We start from the raw sequence: 18,428 nt of genomic DNA, 5'->3' as shown, positions 1-18,428 counted from the left end.
TCCCTGGGTCAGGAAGATCCCCTGGAGTAGAAAATGGTAACCCATTCCAGTACTCTTGCCTGGAAAATTCCATGGCCAGAGGATCCTGGTGGGCTGCAGTCTGTGGGGTCACAAAGAGTCATAAGCACACACGTATCTATATTTAACCAATTTAGACAGCATATTTGTTTTGTGAAAATGTCATAGGGGGTGGAAGAACAATTAGGGAAACAATGTTTACAGAAGCTCGCGGGGAGCAGGTGCATAACAAAGGTGAGAAACATTAGACAGTCTATTTTGTCGCTCAATCATTAAGTCCTGCCCAACTCTTAGCAACGCCACGGACTGTAGCCTGACCAGGCTCCTCTGTCCATAGTGATTTCTAACTGAAAATACTAGAGTGGGTTGCCATCTCCTTCTCCAGAGGATCTTTCCAGATCACGGATCAAACCCCTGTCTCCTTCACTGGCAGGGGAATTCTTTACCACTGAGCCGCCAGGAAAGCCCATAGTCTGTTTTACAGAAGTTCAGTTGCTAAACAATTAGTCCAGTTTGCACAGGCAATGGTAGACTTCCAGTTTAATGGATTTTAATGATAGTGTTTGGCCAGTTGGCTTTTCAAAAATCATACTCCAGAAGTTATTCAGGACATTGACTTTCTAACCTGCTAATCATAAAGAGTTTCAAAGATTTAAGTTCTAACTATACTCTCTGTTACCCCCTTCCCAGTTCTGACCCAATTCTTCTGAGTTGGGTCTCCCTTTGATCCCATTGGTTTAGTCAGATTGGAAGCTACTACTTTATAACATTGGCCTTGACATAGTGAAGAGCTTACAAGGTAGGACTTATAATATAAAAATAGGAGGAAGAGAGGAAAAGAGCTTTCATCAAGTTTTGTAGTGCAGAAGTTTTGGTTTGTAATTTTTGTGTTTCTCATAAAAATACATAATGCTGTTTCTCAGATGAAAGAATGAACTATTCTACATTTAAGAATTTATTAGATGGTGTCTCGTTCCTATCACTGCTTTGGGAGCTAGTGAATCCCATGAGCCTTCCTTTGAAGTCAAATTAACTTATTCAGTCTAAAAGGATTTGCGTATTTAAAGCAGCATATGCTAACAAGGTGATCAGGAACAGTGAGCCCTTTCTTTAAAAATAAGATGGTATGCATATTTATTTTAGAGAGCAATAGTTTTTTCTTGGTGCTCTAAAATTATTATCACATATTTCCCTACTGGATTTTTGGAAGTGTCTTTAAGCTTTGGAGTTTGTAATGTTCTTCTTGGAGGACTGGGTCATCTCAGAGACTATGGATTTCCTCTTCTTACCATTGTTAAAAATTTCTGTTTAGTTGTTCCCTAGTTGAAACAGCTATATTTGAAATCCACACATTTGAAGACCTGTCTTACTGATGGACTCACCGGGGCATCCTGTGGTTGGTAACGAAGCCTTGGGGACCTAGGTCTGCTTTCTTTTGCCATCTCTAATCTTTCTTTCCATATCTCACTGTTTCCTGCTCCTGCTCTCTGACATACTCTTAATCACGGTCATAAAAAAAAAAAAAAAAAAAACTTTTTCTGGACTTCCCTGGTGATCCTGTGGTTAAGACTCCACCCTTCCAATGCAGGGGGAACCAGTTTGATCCCTGCTTAGGGAAGTTCCACATGCCTCAGGGGGTGGCCAAAAATAAAATAATTAATTTAAGAAGTATATCTTTCCAACTCTTGCCCAATTAACTTAGAAACATTTTATTGTTACCTGTATTTTTCCTCAGTTGAGGGATTAGATACAGTTGATAAGGAAAAAGACTTGTGCTAGTGATGCTAGGTGCCCAGTGGAGGTGAGCTTTACACCCACTTGCCTGCCTTTCCAGGTTCCAACCTGCCTTAAAGGCTCCTTTGGTCATCCTTTGCTCTTTAAGGAAATCTTGGTGGCGGTGGGAGGGAGTGGGTCTTACTGTGAACTCATTATAATCCCTTGGGAATGGCTCTAAACTTAAATTTTATGATGCAAATAGTCATTCTACTCTTATTTCATTCTCTCCATCAACCCATTAGTAATAATTTTAAGTACCTTTCAGAGTCACATCAAAAATACTCAACTGGATCCTAAATTTCCTTTAACAACACTTATTTTTCTGAGTTTTGGCCTTTACTACTCATATTTTTTTAGAACTATTTTTTAAAAATTTTATCTCAGCTTAAGAATTTCCTTAGGGAATTCTTTGGTGGCTTTGGTGTTGTTCAGTTGCTCAGTCATGTCCGACTCTTTGTCAACCTTCCCTGGCCTTCACCATCTCCTGGAGCTTGCTCAAACTCATGTCCATTGAGTCAGTAATACCATCCAAACATCTCATCCTCTGACGTCCCGTTCTCCTCTTGCCTGCAATCTTTCCCAGCATCAGGATCTGTTCCAATGAATTGACTCTTTGTATCAGGTGGCCAAAGTTTTGGAGCTTCAGCTTCAGCTTCAGCTTCAGCTTCAGCTTCAGCTTCAGCATCAGGCCTTCCAATGAAATTCGGGATTGATTTCCTTTAGGATTGACTGGTTTGATCTCCTTGCAGTCCAGAGGACTCTCAAGAGTCTGCTCTAACACCACAGCTCAAAAGCATCAATTCTTCAGTGCTCAGCCTTCTTTATGGTCCCACTCTCACATCCATACATGACTACTGGAGAAACCATAGCTTTGACTATATGGACCTTTGTTAGCAAAGTAATGTCTCTGCTTTTTAGTATGCTGTCTAGCTTTGTCATGGCTTTTCTTCCAAGAAGCATGCGTCTTTTAATTTCCATTTCCACTTTCCCTGGTGGCCTAGTTGTTGGGATTTTGGGCTTTCTCTACCATGATCCAGGTTCATTCACTGGTCAGGAAGCAGATTGCCAAGCCATATGGCACAGTCAAAAAAGCAAAAAGAATTTTTTTTAAGGGGGCAAAACATCTACTTGTGCTTTATTGACTACGCCAAAGCCTTTGACTGTGTGGATCACAACAAACTGTGGAAAATTCTTAAAGAGATGGGAATATCAAACTACCCGACCTGCTTCCTGAGAAATCTGTATACAGGTCAAGAAACAATAGTTAGAACTGGACATGGAACAACAAACTGGTTCCAAATCAGGAAAGAAGTACATCAAGGCTGTATATTGTCACCTGCTTATTTAACTTATACGCAAAGTACATCATGTGAAATGCTGGACTGGATGAAGCAAAAGCTGAAATCAATATTTCTAGGAGAAATATCAATAACCTCAGACACATAGATGACACCACCCTTATGGCAGAAATTGAAGAAGAATTAAAGAGCCTCTTGATGAAAGTGAAAGAGGAGAGTGAAAAAGTTGGCTTTAAATTCAACATTCAGAAAACTAAGATCATAGCATCCAGTCCCATCACTTCATGGCAAATAAATGGGGAAACAATGGAATCAGTGAGTTTATTTTGGGGGGGGCTCCAAAATCACTGTAGATGGTAAGTGCAGCCATGAAATTAAAAGATTCTTGCTCCTTGGAAGAAAATCTATGACCAACCTAGATAGCATATTATAAAGTAGAGACATTACTTTGCCGACAAAGGTCTGTCTAGTGAAAGCTGTGGTTTTTCCAGTAGTCATGTATGGATGTAAGATTTGGACTATAAAGAAAGCTGAGCACTAAATAACTGATGCTTTTGAACTGTGGTGTTGGAGAAGACTCTTGAGAGTCCCTTGGACTGCAAGGAGATCCAACCAGTCCATCTGAAAGGAAATGAGTTCTGAATCTTTGGAGGGACTGATGCTGAAGCTGAAACTCCAGTTCTTTGGCCACCTGATGTGAAAAACTGACTCATTGGAAAAGACCCTGATGCTGGGAAAGATTGAAGGCAGGAGGAGAAAGGGACAACAGAGGATGAGATGGTTGGATGGCATCACTGATATGATGGACATGAGTTTGAGTAGGTACCAGGAGTTGGTGATGTACAGGGAAGTCTGGCATGCTGCAGTGCGTGGGGTTGCAGAGTTGGACATGACTGAGTGACTGAACTGAACTGAAAGTGTTCACTTATTTATTTTCTGACTAATTATTAATGCTACAGTAGCTCTTTTCTATCATAACTTTTATTGCCAATATAAAATCATAGTATCAGTTCAGTTCAGTTCAGTCGCTCAGTCATGTCTGACTCTTTGCGACCTCATGAATCACAGCACGCCAGGCCTCCCTGTCCATCACCAACTCCCAGAGTTCACTCAGATTCACAACCATCGAGTCAGTGATGCCATCCAGCCAGCTCATCCTCTATCATCCCCTTCTCCTCCTGCCCCCAGTCCCTCCCAGCATCAGAGTCTTTTCCAATGAGTCAACTCTTCGCATGAGGTGGCCAAAGTACTGAAGTTTCAGCTTTAGCATCATTTCTTCCAAAGAAGTCCCAGGGCTGATCGCCTTCAGAATGGACTGGTTGGATCTCCTTGCAGTCCAAGGGACTCTCAAGAGCCTTCTCCAACACCACAGTTCAAAGGCATCAATTCTTTGGTGCTCAGCCTTCTTCACAGTCCAACTCTCACATCCATACATGACTACTGGAGAAACCATAGCCTTGACTAGATGGACCTTTGTTGGCAAAGTAATGTCTCTGCTTTTGAATATGCTATCTAGGTTGGTCATAACTTTTCTTCCAAGGAGTAAGCGTCTTTTAATTTCATGACTATTAGCATAGTGTTAAAGGGTATTGGCTTTTAAGGGTCCTGCACCAGGATTGTCATTTATTGCTTTTGCCATGCTCAGCAACAATTTGTCCTCAGTTATTTCATCTATAAAATGGGAATAATGATTTTACTTATCTTGCAGTGATTTTCATGAATAAATGAGAAATTGCATTTGAGTGTTTTATGCATTATTTTGGTACAAGTTGATTAGTAATATGCATTAGCTATTAATTCTCTCATTAATCAGTGAAATACACATTTGTAGTCATTCATGGGAAAACTGACTCTCATTTTTTTAATGTATTCATTTATTTTATCTTTTTAAAGATACTTTATTGTATATACTATGGAGAAGGAAATGGCAACCCACTCCAGTATTCTTGCTTGGAGAATCCCAGGGATGGGGAAGCCTGATGGACTGCTGTCTGTGGGGTCGCACAGAGTCGGACATGACTGAAGCGATTTAGCAGCGGCAGCAGCATTGTATGTACTTATTAAATGTGAGAAATTACTATATAGGATGCTAATCTTCTTTGAGAAAAATCGCAAAGCTTAGTGTGTTTTGTTTGCTTGGGTTTGTTTTCTGTTTTATTCAGCCATACATATACAGGCATCGTTCTCCCTCAAACTCCCTTCCTATCCAGGCTAAAACTGACTCTCATTTAAATCTTGTTATTGTTTCTATTGCAAAATGAATTCCAGGTTGCAGCGTGCTGAGAAGAAGAGTGTGTGTGCTAAGTCACTTCAGTTGTGTCCAACTCTTTGTTACCCTATGTAGCCCACCAGACTCCTCTGTTCATGAGACCCTTGCTCTAAAACCTCTTTAAAAGCTGTGCTTCCCTGACGGTGCCCATTTCTATCCTTGATATCTTGGAAGATAATTCTTTCTCTTACCTGCCTCTCTACCTTTTTACTTTTTCTCTTTGCCTGACCACTTCTCTACTTTCTCTTATTTCCTTTCCATTCTCTCTCAACAATAATGGTATTTTTAACTCTGCAAGATGTAAAAGATACCATTTAGGTCAGCTGTTATTCTTTCCACCTTCTCTATACCTTCGTTTTAGCTCTGAGTTAAGAATCTGAGAAATGATCAGACCAAAATCCTCAAAAGAGGACAGAGAAGAAACCAAAGAAATATGTGAATATACGGTTGAAAACTCCTGTATTTCTTCCTTACTTTGTAATTGTTGGATATTGATCTAATTACTTCTAAAACTGCATACATACATTTATTCTGTATTCATTTTTATTCTGAATATTGTTTTCAATCTTTACTTAATCGTGTTGTTACTCTGTAACATTAAAATCACTAGTCAGTAGTCATTTTCTAATTTGCTATGTGAAATGAAGGAAATTTGGAGAATTTTTTGACGTGGCCAAATTTCACATAAATATTTTTAATTACAGAAATTATTTTTAGACATTATATTTATTGTACATACACACGCAATCCTCCTGCCAAACTGAATTGCACAGTACTTTGCCAAGAGTCACAATATGGCTAAAATTAAGCTTTATTAGATATAATAGGATGAGATGGCCTATAAGTGCTAGAAGACATATTTGCTTTAATCCTACCCAAAGAGTCGGACACGACTGAGTGACTGAACTGAACTGAACTGAAGTTAAAAGAATGATACATTATTTTGCAAATCCCAGTGGTAAAGGCAATTGAAATAATACATGAGGCTTCTTGAAGGAAAATAGCTTTCTGGTTAAAATTGTACTTTTATTTGTCTTTTCTCTTCAACTGTTTGACTCCTTCAGTTTGTAGAAGAAGTCTATTTATTTTAGCAGTAAGGTCTATTGAATTTCTGCCAAGTCAGTATAATCCCCTAAATGAATATGTCAGAGGGAATATTGTTTCTCAAAAGTCATTTAGAAAGCAGGATTTTTATATAAGTAGGCTCTTTCATTAGTTTTGAATTAAATCTGAGCAATTGCTACTTATATTATGGTACTTTCCTAGATATCTTGTGGAATGTGGGGGTCCTGAATATTGAGTGAGAATTCCCTTTGGGATTTACAGGGCCTACATTTGATTCAGAAAATTGAAACAGATATAACATTTCTGTCTAAGTTTTTTGGGAAGGCTGATGTCTTTCTGCAAATCAAATATTTTATGTAAAATAAGCTGACTGTAGAGAGTAGGGGTACTCAGGTACTCCTAAGATAGAAAGCAGGGAAAATCATCAAGGTTTTAAGAGTTCTCAGGAAATAGAATCTTTATTTTCTTTTCTTCTCTACCTCCCTCAAAACACTGGAAAAAAATAATAATCAGTATCTTTGACTAATTTCTCACCCATGATCAAGATCTTTCCTTCTGTCCAGAGGGAAAGCTGAGTCCATTATGCCACAGCAGAATTGCCTCAAACATATCCTAAGTTTTTAAAGACTGACTTGATGTTTTATCTAGTAATAGACATTTAAAAAATAATATTGAATCCTGTGATACCATTTTTACATTAAGCAAACATTCCTCATTAAAAAAAATAAACTACAGAGGTGTACCTAGTTATTAAGTATAATTAACTAATTGTCATGATGATGCAATTTTATGTAATTTCTTTTGGAGGCATTAAATGGCATTAAAATTTAGATCTTAAAAAATGACCAGCAGTAGGGGTGGTGGATAATATACTCTTATTGAATCTTTGCCAATTTATTTCTGTGTTGATTAGAGCTTGATTTAGTTTCAAAGAATGAAACGTGAAGGTACTCATTTTTCTTTACAGTGGTGGTCACATGCTAATGATCACAACAGGCATTTTTCTTCTTAATTACAAATCATTTCAACTGAATTTGTATGTTCATGTAAGATCACTTTGTGATTAAGGAAAAGTATGAACTTTGCATATTTCTGGAATTAGAACAGTTTTTTTCTTTAATATTAAATATAGCAGCTACCCAGCATATTTGCTCCCCTTTGTTAATTAGCATTCTGTTCATGGAGTAATTCATTATTTAAGGTTACTTTGCAATCATTAGTAGCAGACTTGCACATTTCTTATAAGGCAGGTCAATTTAATAATTTTCTTATTGCAAATGAAAAATTCCAGGTTAGGCACCAAAATATTCAAAGCATTAATGACTCCTGCATATGTACAATCACTTATTCTGTAATGTATTGCCTAGCATTTAAAAAGCTGCTGCAATGTAGTGATCTCAGACGATCTGAGTGAAAAGTTATTCTTTCTCTTTAACACTTAATGGCCACTTTAACACTTTTCTCTTTAACACTTAATGGAGAAGTCTTTATAGGGACTAACAATGCTGTATACAAAACCTAAAGATCCTATAACACTTTGTGTAATTGTTAACCTAGTCAGGCAAGTGGTCAACACAAGAGTGGCAGAAGATGTCAAGGTGACATGGCCAAAGGCAGCTGGAGAAAGTCAGGCCAGCACAGACCTTCACCGAATAGGTGCACTGATCACATCAGGGATCCACTGCATCAGAGCAGATAGAGACAGCAAATAGAAATAAAGCTGTTTCAGTCAGTCTGCCTAAAGAAAGGACTTACTGAAAAAGAAAGGACTTCAAGTGACTCTTCTTCCCACAAACATCATGACTGGAGTTTCGTCAAGAAGAATTGAGGGCTCATAAAAAGCAACACAGTTAGGGCATTTGTGGTGATGTGAATGGACCTTGAGAGTTTCATATAAAGTGAAGTAGGTCAGAAAGAGAAAAATGAATATCATATATTATCACATATATGTGGAATCTAGAAAAATGATAGTTACAAAGCAGAAATAGAGATGCAGATGTAGAGAACAACAGGGAAGAGAGGTGGGGTCAATTGGGAGATTGGGATCTACACATATACACTGTTTATACTATGTCAGAAATGGATGACTAATGAGAATGTACTGTGTACCACAGAGAACTCTTATTTAATGCACTGTAGTGACCAGAATGGTAAGGAAGTCCAAAAGTGAGGGGTCATATGTATATATATGGCTGATTGATTGTGCTGTACAGTATAAATTATTATACTACAGCATTGTAAAGAAACTATTTTTTGTTTGTTCTGTTCAGTTGCTCAGTCATGTCTCTTAGCAACCCCATGGAGTGTAGCACGCCAGCCTTCCCTGTCCTGCACCATCTCCCGGAGCTTGCTCAAACTCATGTCCATTGAATTGGTGATGCCATCCAACCATCTCATCCTCTGTCATCCCCTTCTCTTCCTGCCTTCAGTCTTTCCCAGAATCAGGGTCTTTTCTGAAGAGTCAGTTCTTTGAAACAGGTGGCCAAAATATTGGAGCTTTGGCTTCAGCATCAATCTTTCCAATGAATATTCAGGGTTCACTTCCTTTAGGATTGACTGGTTTGATCTCCTTGCAGTCCAAGGGGCTCTCAAGAGTCTTCTCCAATACCACAGTTCAAAAGTATCAATTCTTCCACACTCAGCCTTCATAATGGTCCAACTCTCACATCTATACATGACTACTGGAAAAACCATAGCTTTGACTAGATGGATCTTTGTTGGCAAAGTTAAACCACCTCCCACAGCATGAATGCTACAAATAAAAGAATAGTTGTTTAAAGTGAGCAGATTTTTGATCTCATTACCTTCTGCTTAGTTGGGGAGATCTGGGATGGGGCTTAAAGGGGTTTTGAAGTAGCAATGAAGTAGGAACAGAATTTGGATTTTGTTTAAAGGGTTAAACTGAGCCTTCAACTTTGGTAGATATCTTTGATCTGTTTTGTCACTGGTTGCCTCTACTGAGGTCACTGTAATTCATAAACAAAATAACCTCAGTCCAGAAGACCTCATCTGTTCTGTCAGTTGCCCTCTTCCATTGAAGGAATGCTAAGAGGGACACGTGGAAATGAGCCAGCCACCTGGGACAAGGCTCCGGTCTTGCTCTGCCTTGGACTTGCTGAATTAACTTGGAGAAACTACCTAAGGTCTTTGGAGTATGGCTTTTCAGTGAAATTGATGAATTAAACTAAATTAGCTCTAAAGCTCCCTTCTAGCTCTACAAGTCAATAGACGTAGCAATATCCTGTGTTCACTATTCTCAAGGAGATGATTACCTAAGTGTTCTGAAGCTGGTAAGTGCTTTGTGACTTACTCATGATTTATTTCTAGAGAAAATGTGTCCCGGAGGGGGCTGAAATAGAGAAAGGTTGACTGAAACCCATTGATTCAATGCCTAAATGAAGCATTTTAGACATGTCTCTGAGACTGAAAGAATTTATTGATATGGATTAAGATCAACTGTCTTTCAAAGCAGCAGGTGCTGAAGCTGCATGCATGCTCTGACAAATGGCCTCACTCACACTCTTGAGCCTCCAGTTATGCCACTGAGTAGCCTCCAGGGAAATGCCCCCATTCCTCACCAGCATGTCACATCTCTCCTTACTTTCCATTAGCCCTAATGTCCAACAGTCAATTGACTGACAGTTAAGTGTTTATCAAAAGGGACCTTAGAGGACTTAACCTCTCACCTCCTCAAAATCATCAATAGCCCTCCAAAATAAGCCAAAGAAACATAATATCTGTAAAAGCATTGTCCTTGACATATGCAGTTTCAGGAAAAGTTCCCCAGTTTCTTACCTACTACACTGCCAGTCCCAAAGCTTAACTGCCTTCTGGACAGTTAAGCTATTCTGGAGCTTCTAAAGAGATTTAGTGCACATCTACGCAGAGCCTGGGGATTGCACTGGTGGATTGGCCAGTTTCAACTACAGGACCCAACATCAAGTTCAGTGATTGTGGCAACAAGTGTCTACTGAGTCATGGAGCTGAGAGTTTGGGGCATCTTCTAAGCATCAATCATCAGATCCTTAAGGTCTAACTGGTGTTACAGGGAGACAGCCATGGCAAAGAGAGGCAACAGTAAAGCATTTCCAGTCTTGTTGAGGCGCACGGCCTCATGAACATTTAATATCAATTCACATTGGAAAATGGGCTCCCTGAGGACAGGGATCTTGTCTGTTTCACTCACTAATCTGGCTTCAGCATCTAAAAGAACCTCACACCTTCAGTGTTAACTCATGGAAATACTTAGCTGTGTAGTTTGAATGTCTGATGATGAGGCCACCTTGTGCAGTGGTCCACAGCACAGCTGCTGGGGCCAGACCATTTTGTTCCAAATTCTGGCTCCACTGCTCACTGACTGGGAATGTGAGCAAGTGAGTAAATCATGTCTCAGTTTACCTATTTTAAATTAAGACTAATAATAATACACATCTCAAAGTTACGCAGGTTAAATGAATTGATGTTTATAACCAGTACCTGGTATGCACGGTAAATTTTTATTAAACAGCTAGATTAATCAGTTTACACTCTCCACTTCATTTTCCATCGTTGACTTAGGTTTTGATTTTGGAATTAAAGTTTGAGTTTATGAGAATACATGCTAACCAAACATGGGGCTGGGCCCAGATCCACTTCTGCCTTAAGACCTCTGGCTGTGCACCTTTCTATTTATGCAATGCTCTAAAGCCTCTCTTTCCAACAATTCTGTTAAAATGCGACTTGACTTAATGCTTCTTGACTGAGAGTTCCTTCAAAGCAGACAACTTCCAATAGGGCATGATTTAGACGGGTGCTCAGTAGTTTTGGAATTACTGTGTGATGCACTCAGTGAATGGTTGCCTTGTGATTATTTTACTCTTGGAGAAGGAGTTGCAGACTTCTGCCTCATCTCTCAGATTCTTCTTTACCTGCGTGCAGTCTATCAGTGTCATATATACATCCATAGTTCTGGTTACCCCATCCTCCCCACCCAGCTGTTTTCTTTAGCCCAGTCTCTGAGTATCAACACTCCTCAGCCTCAGGAAAACCTTTTACTCTCCCCCAATATCTGTTCTCTCTTCCTTTGTTTATCTTTTCCACATGGCTTGCAAGCTTTGACATTTACATTAGCAATCTTGCTTTTGTCCCTCTCTGCTGCTGCTGCTGCTAAGTTGGTTCAGTCATGTCCGACTCTGTGTGACCCCAGAGATGGCAGCCCACCAGGCTCCCCCGTCCCTGGGATTCTCCAGGCAAGAATACTGGAGTGGGTTGCCATTTTCTTCTCCAATGCATGAAAGTGAAAAGTGAAAGTGAAGTCACTCAGTTGTGTCCGACTCCTAGCGACCCCATGGACTGAAGCCTACCAGGCCCCTCCATCCATGGGATTTTCCAGGCAAGAGTACTGGAGTGGGGTGCCATTGCCTGCCCCTCTTTCAGTTCTCAGTTCAGTTCAGTTACTCAGTCTTGTCCAACTCTTTACGACCCCATGAATTGCAGCACGCCAGGCCTCCCTGTCCATGAAAGAAATCAGCCCTGGGATTTCTTTGGAGGGAATGATGCTGAAGCTGAAACTCTAATACTTTGGCCACCTCATGCGAAGAGTTGACTCATTGGAAAAGACTCTGATGCTGGGAGGGATTGGGGGCAGGAGGAGAAGGGGACGACAGAGGATGAGATGGCTGGATGGCATCACTGACTTGATGGACACGAGTCTGAGTTAACTCCGGGAGTTGGTCAAATCCTTTTGATAAACTAAAAGAATTCTAAAACTTAAAGTGATAAACTCAATTGCTCACATTCCCAATCAGTGAGCAGTGAAGCTAAAAGAATTCGTTGCAAACAAACCATTATTATTTTCCTTGGCAACCTTTTGTTTTTCCCATTTACTCTCATAAACACCTCAAGCCCCTCCATTGTTCACTAGAGACACTTCTTTCCCAATGGGTTAGCACATCTCAGAGATAGTATTTTTTTTAATTTTGCTCTTGCTTTGGTTTACATTCAAAGTTCTGCTGATCAGAGCTGTGATTTTTTTTTTTTTTCATCTCTGTCTGCATCTTATGTAAAGGTGAGGAAGCAAAATAGATCAGGCATTTACTACCCTATTGTTTCATACCAGTCTCCATCTTTGAATTATTTCTGATCTGCTTAACTGGAGAGAAGTGCTATATAAGAAATATTTCAACCATAGTACAAGGCAATCTGTAAGATAAAACCATCTGATCTTAAACCATTGGTTCACAAACTCTGAATTGCTCTAAAACTTGCTTATGCGGGATCACACTGTGCAAGTGTAGCTATGCATTTGGGTGTTCTTTTATTGGGTCATTTTGGAGTATTGCTATCCATGCTCCTAATATATTATAATCTCCATATGAATCAGGATCCTGTCTTCTTCATCTGTGTATTTCCATGGTTCCCAGAATGGGTCTGCCTAGAGAGGACACTTGACAAGCGCCACCACTGGACAGATGGGTACTGCCTCCCGCAGTGACCCACTTCTGGGCCTTCTCTGGGTGCAGGAGCACATCAGGAAGAACTGGAAGTTTCCTAGTTGGCATTCCCTGTGGCTCCTTAGGCACTCCTTGTGCCTCTGGGTTGCTTCACTAATGAAACTGACTTCCAGGGGCTAATTCTGAAGTCACAGATCCTGATTTTTCTTCTTATTCTAAGAGCCATTTTTCTTCTGTGTCTTCAGGAGCTCCACCCCTCCGGGGAGTAATAGCAGTAGATTGGTTATGCTAAACACCCCACCTCGGGGTTTGATTTTGAATTTTTCACAGCAACTCAGTCATTTGTATAGTCGAGATAGACTCATCTTAAAGCTTCACAGAGCCACTTAATTTTTTTTTAAATTCATAACTCTAGATAATTTGTACCTAAATCTCTAGTCCTCTCTTGGATTCCCAGGGAATACTCTGTCAAACAGAAAATTTAAATGCATGCCCTTTGTCACTGTCTTTTCTTGCCTTTCTTCACCCCAAATGCTAATAACGTAGAGCTAAGTAGCACATATTGGAAGAATGTTGATATTTTGTTTGCATATAAACTGTTTAACCACAAAGCTGATGTGAGCAAGGCAGGTACACATATAAAGACAGGAACAATTCTAGGGATGTTCAGAGAATGTGACTCAGGCCTTCTTTTCTCATCCATGCAGTCTCTAGGCCTGTGGCAAAGACATTATGTTTGGGACCTGCCCCTTCGGCCTCTCAGCTCTGCAGTACCCCTTGCTCTACAGACTGTATAATGTCTTCGTGGTCGGCCTGGGGCCTGTGCGTCCATGAAAACTGCCGTGATCCTCAGGGGAGAAAAGGTGAGTGCCTTGTTTACGTGCGCTTCATTTCCTTCCAGTGCACACAGGTTTATTCTGGTTGCTGAAAAGCTCCTCAAGTTTGCTTAGGGCAATATTTGTCTATAAAATGTAGATAACTAGCTCTGACAGCATTCAGTTATTAAGGAGACATTGTGGATACTTCTTTGGAGCACAGTATCCCACTTTAGTTGACCTTTTAATTAGGCTTATAACTGATAAAGTGATTATTATGCAAAAATGATGTAACTTAACTCTGAGAGACATTTGGTGCTGACCAAAACACCTAAGGGGCATTCAGTTCACACCAAAATGTCCTTGATAGTTTCTCCTGTCCAAAACATCCATCAGCATACTTGGGCCATGTTGCCTAGGTTTGGTTGGGAGTAAATTTCAAGGACCTTTTGCCTTGCACCAAATGTCTTACGGATATTTTGGACCAAAGCAGATATTTGCTAACCATAATGTAATGTTTTTAACATATAATGTTTATACTGCAGAAATTAGACATGGTTTCTGCAATCACATCAAGAAGCAACTGTTTTGTGTATATTTTTTATTTTCAGATTTCCAAAGGCTGAATCACATGCTCAACTTGATGTTATAGTTCAGATTTTCCTGAAGGGCACTTATTATTGTTTCCTTTTTTGATATTGTTCTCAAGCTTAAACGAAACTTTCAAACTTTGTGTCCTTGTTTAACTGTGTAGGTGTCGGCAATCTTGTTTTCTTTTGTTTGCTGTTATATACACATCTGCATCTTCAAACATTCATCTTTGGTGACATCTTTTATTGACCTTTCAGTTTGTATTGATATCATGCTCTCGTCAATGGCAGTGCTAGAAAGAATTACCTTTAGTAAGAGAAATGATATCCAAGGGCATTCCACAAGTTTGGTTGTGCTTAGCACTAGTGTGTTAAGCACTAATTCCTCCAGTTTTCATATGCAAAGAAAAACCTAATGTGGCCAGGTGCATGATGCTACAAAACTGGTGCCATCAGCTTAATTCTATGTCCGTTTGAAAATCCACATTTCAGCACTCCCCAGAGGGCTCACAGGCATACATGGGCATATCTAGGAAAGTGGGGAGATATTGATTAAAGGGTACAAACTTCCAGTTGTAAGATAAGTACTATTTGAGGATCTAATATTCAGTATGGTTTACTGTAGTTAACAGCATTATATTATGTACTTACGTTCCTAAGTGAGTAAATCTTAAAAATACCCACCACACATACACACGTAAGGAAACTTTTATTTTAGGTAATAAATAATATAGAAAGAAGTATCTTCCTTAATAATTTCAGGAAGAGTCCTGGAGTTGAATCTCATTGGCTGCTTTGTGTCATGTGCTCCTCTCTGACCCAGATACTCTGACTGCAGGATGTAGGACTGACCCAGCCAGGTCCTGAGCCTGTGGCCCCCACTGCAGGGATAACTCCATCCAAGTTTCACAGACAGAGGAAGGGAGGAACAACTCCCTTAAGGAAATTTGAGGTCCTGATACTGCAAGAAGGTAGAGCCAATGGAGGGGTCAGACTTAACAGATGTTTATTAACTGCTTTCTGCCCTTTGTTCTGGCCCATAGAGTCTCTGTAACAATTCAGAAAATACTTCTTTTTCCAATTGTATGTTGCTATTTTGGTCACTTGAGCCAAATTTTCATAAAACCCTTTGTGAAAAACCATACTTTCAACCTTTATTTCAGTTTTCCTCTTCCACATGACTCAGAACAGGTCCATGGAACTCATCTGAGGAACTCAAAATATTCTGGCTCTTTCTTTCACTCACCCCATTTTCCCAAGATGTTTTTTTTTTAAATTTTTTAATTTTTAATTTTTTTTATTTTTTATTTTTTTATTTTTTTTTTCATGTGTTCCCAAATGTGAACCCCCCTCCCACCTCCCTCCCCATAACATCTCTGTGGGTCATCCCCATGCACCAGCCCCAAGCATGCTGTATCCTGTGTCAGACATAGACTGGCGATTCAATTCTTACATGATAGTATACATGATAGAATGCCATTCTCCCAAATCATCCCACCCTCTCCCTCTCCCTCTGAGTCCAAAAGTCCATTATACACAGCTGTGTCTTTTTTCCTGTCTTGCATACAGGGTCGTCATTGCCATCTTTCTAAATTCCATATATACGTGTTAGTATACTGTATTGGTGTTTTCCTTTCTGGCTTACTTCACTCTGTATAATCGGCTCCAGTTTCATCCATCTCATCAGAACTGATTCAAATGAATTCTTTTTAACGGCTGAGTAATACTCCATTGTGTATATGTACCACAGCTTTCTTATCTATTCATCTGCTGATGGACATCTAGGTTGTTTCCATGTCCTGGCTATTATAAACAGTGCTGCGATGAACATCGGGGTACATGTGTCTCTTTCAATTCTGGTTTCCTCGGTGTGTATGCCCAGCAGTGGGATTGCTGGGTCATAAGGTAGTTCTATTTGCAATTTTTTAAGGAATCTCCACACTGTTCTCCAAAGTGGCTGTACTAGTTTGCATTCCCACCAACAGTGTAGGAGGGTTCCCTTTTCTCCACACCCTCTCCAGCATTTATTGCTTGCAGATTTTTGGATCGCAGCCATTCTGACTGGTGTGAAGTGGTACCTCATTGTGGTTTTGATTTGCATTTCTCTGATAATGAGTGACAAGTGGTGCTGGGAAAACTGGTCAACCACTTGTAAAAGAATGAAACTAGATCACTTTCTAACACCACACACAAAAATAAACTCAAAATGGATTAAAGATCTAAATGTAAGACCCGAAACTATAAAACTCCTAGAGGAGAACATAGGCAAAACACTCTCAGACATAAATCACAGCAGGATCCTCTATGATCCACCTCCCAGAATTCTGGAAATAAAAGCAAAAATAAACAAATGGGATCTAATTCAAATTAAAAGCTGCACAACAAAGGAAAATATAAGCAAGGTGAAAAGACAGCCTTCTGAATGGGAGAAAATAATAGCAAATGAAGCAACTGACAAACAACTAATCTCAAAAATATACAAGCAACTTATGCAGCTCAATTCCAGAAAAATAAACGACCCAATCAAAAAATGGGCCAAAGAACTAAATAGACATTTCTCCAAAGAAGACATATGGATGGCTAACAAACACATGAAAAGATGCTCAACATCACTCATTATCAGAGAAATGCAAATCCCAAGATGTTTTTATGCCAGACATCTTCAGCATTGGCTTCTATCCCTCTCTTGTATAAGTCAGCTCTGACAAAGGCACTGTGGTTCACTGTTTGTCGGATATCACCTGTTGTGATTAAATTGTGTTCTCCAGAAAGATATGTTCAGTACCAACCCTTGGGACATGTGAACATGCCCTTATTTAGAAACAGGGTTATTGGAGAAGTAATCAGGTTGAAATGAGGTCATATTAGATTAGGGTAGGCCCTATTCTAATGACTGATATCCTTATACAAAGAGGAAAATCTGGACACACAGCCACACTCAGAGCGGAGTGCCTTGTAAAGATAAAAATACACTGAAGATGCAAAGAAGGTCACATGAAGACAGAGACAGGCATTAGAGTCAGGCCTGTACCAGCCAAGGATTGCTGGTAATTACTAGAAGCTAAGAGAGAGGTGTGTAAACAGTCTTTCCTTGGAGCATGGCTTCAGTCCTTCCCTTCAGAGGGAGCATGGTTCTACTGACACCTGGATTTGTGACTTCTAGTCTCCAGAACTTTCAGGCAAATTGATATTGTTTTATGTTATTCAGTTTATGGTATTTTATTTTGGTCATCCTAGGCAACTTTCATACTTCCCAACTTTGTGTCAGCATTTAGGCTCAGCGAGGATCCAATACTTCCTAAAATGCCAAGACCAGAGTGTACAGAAGTAAAGAAATTAAAAGGTCAGTTTTCATTCCAATCCCAAAGAAAGGCAATGCCAAAGAATGCTCAAACTACTGCACAATTGCACTCATCTCACACGCTAGTAAAGTAATGCTCAAAATTCTCCAAGCCAGGCTTCAGCAGTACATGAACCGTGAACTTCCTGATGTTCAAGCTGGTTTTAGCAAAGGCAGAGGAACCAGAGATCAAATTGCCAACATCTGCTGGATCATCGAAAAAGCCAGAGAGTTCCAGAAAAACATCTATTTCTGCTTTATTGACTATGCCAAAGCCTTTGACTGTGTGGATCACAAGAAACTGTGGAAAATTCTGAAAGAGATGGGAATACCAGACCACCTGACCTGCCTCTTGAGAAACCTGTATGCAGGTCAGGAAGCAACAGTTAGAACTGGACATGGAACAACAGACTGGTTCCAAATAGGAAAAGGAGTACGTCAAGGCTGTATATTGTCACCCTGCTTATTTAACTTCTATGCAGAGTACATCATGAGAAACGCTGGGCTGGAAGAAGCTCAAGCTAGAATCAAGACTGCCGGGAGAAATATCAATAACCTCAGATATGCAGATGACACCACCCTTATGGCAGAAAGTGAAGAGGAACTAAAAAGCCTCTTGATGAAAGTGAAAGACGAGAGTGAAAAAGTTGGCTTAAAGCTCAACATTCAGAAAACGAAGATCATGGCATCCGGTCCCATTACTTCATGGGAAATAGATGGGGAAACAGTGGAAACAGTATCAGACTTTATTTTGGGGGGCTTCAAAATCACTGCAGATGGTGATTACAGCCATGAAATTAAAAGATGCTTACTCCTTGGAAGAAAA

At 39.8% G+C, this 18,428-nt stretch overlaps 1 protein-coding gene across 1 annotated transcript in view; it reads left to right on the top strand.

Annotated features, from left to right (window-relative positions):
- The window catches only part of THSD7B (thrombospondin type 1 domain containing 7B), an 899,070-nt gene that overhangs the window by 293,406 nt on the left and 587,236 nt on the right, over positions 1-18,428 (top strand). Inside the window, exon 5 of the mRNA XM_052635756.1 lies at positions 13,565-13,720. Within this exon, the coding sequence (XP_052491716.1) occupies positions 13,565-13,720 (156 nt within the window). The remainder of the gene's footprint in view (positions 1-13,564; positions 13,721-18,428) is intronic.

This window comes from Budorcas taxicolor, chromosome 2 (assembly GCF_023091745.1).
Source record: "Budorcas taxicolor isolate Tak-1 chromosome 2, Takin1.1, whole genome shotgun sequence".
Taxonomy (NCBI): Eukaryota; Metazoa; Chordata; class Mammalia; order Artiodactyla; family Bovidae; genus Budorcas; species Budorcas taxicolor.
Note: the sequence above shows the minus strand (reverse complement) of the source record. Positions and strands in the feature narration are given on the sequence as shown.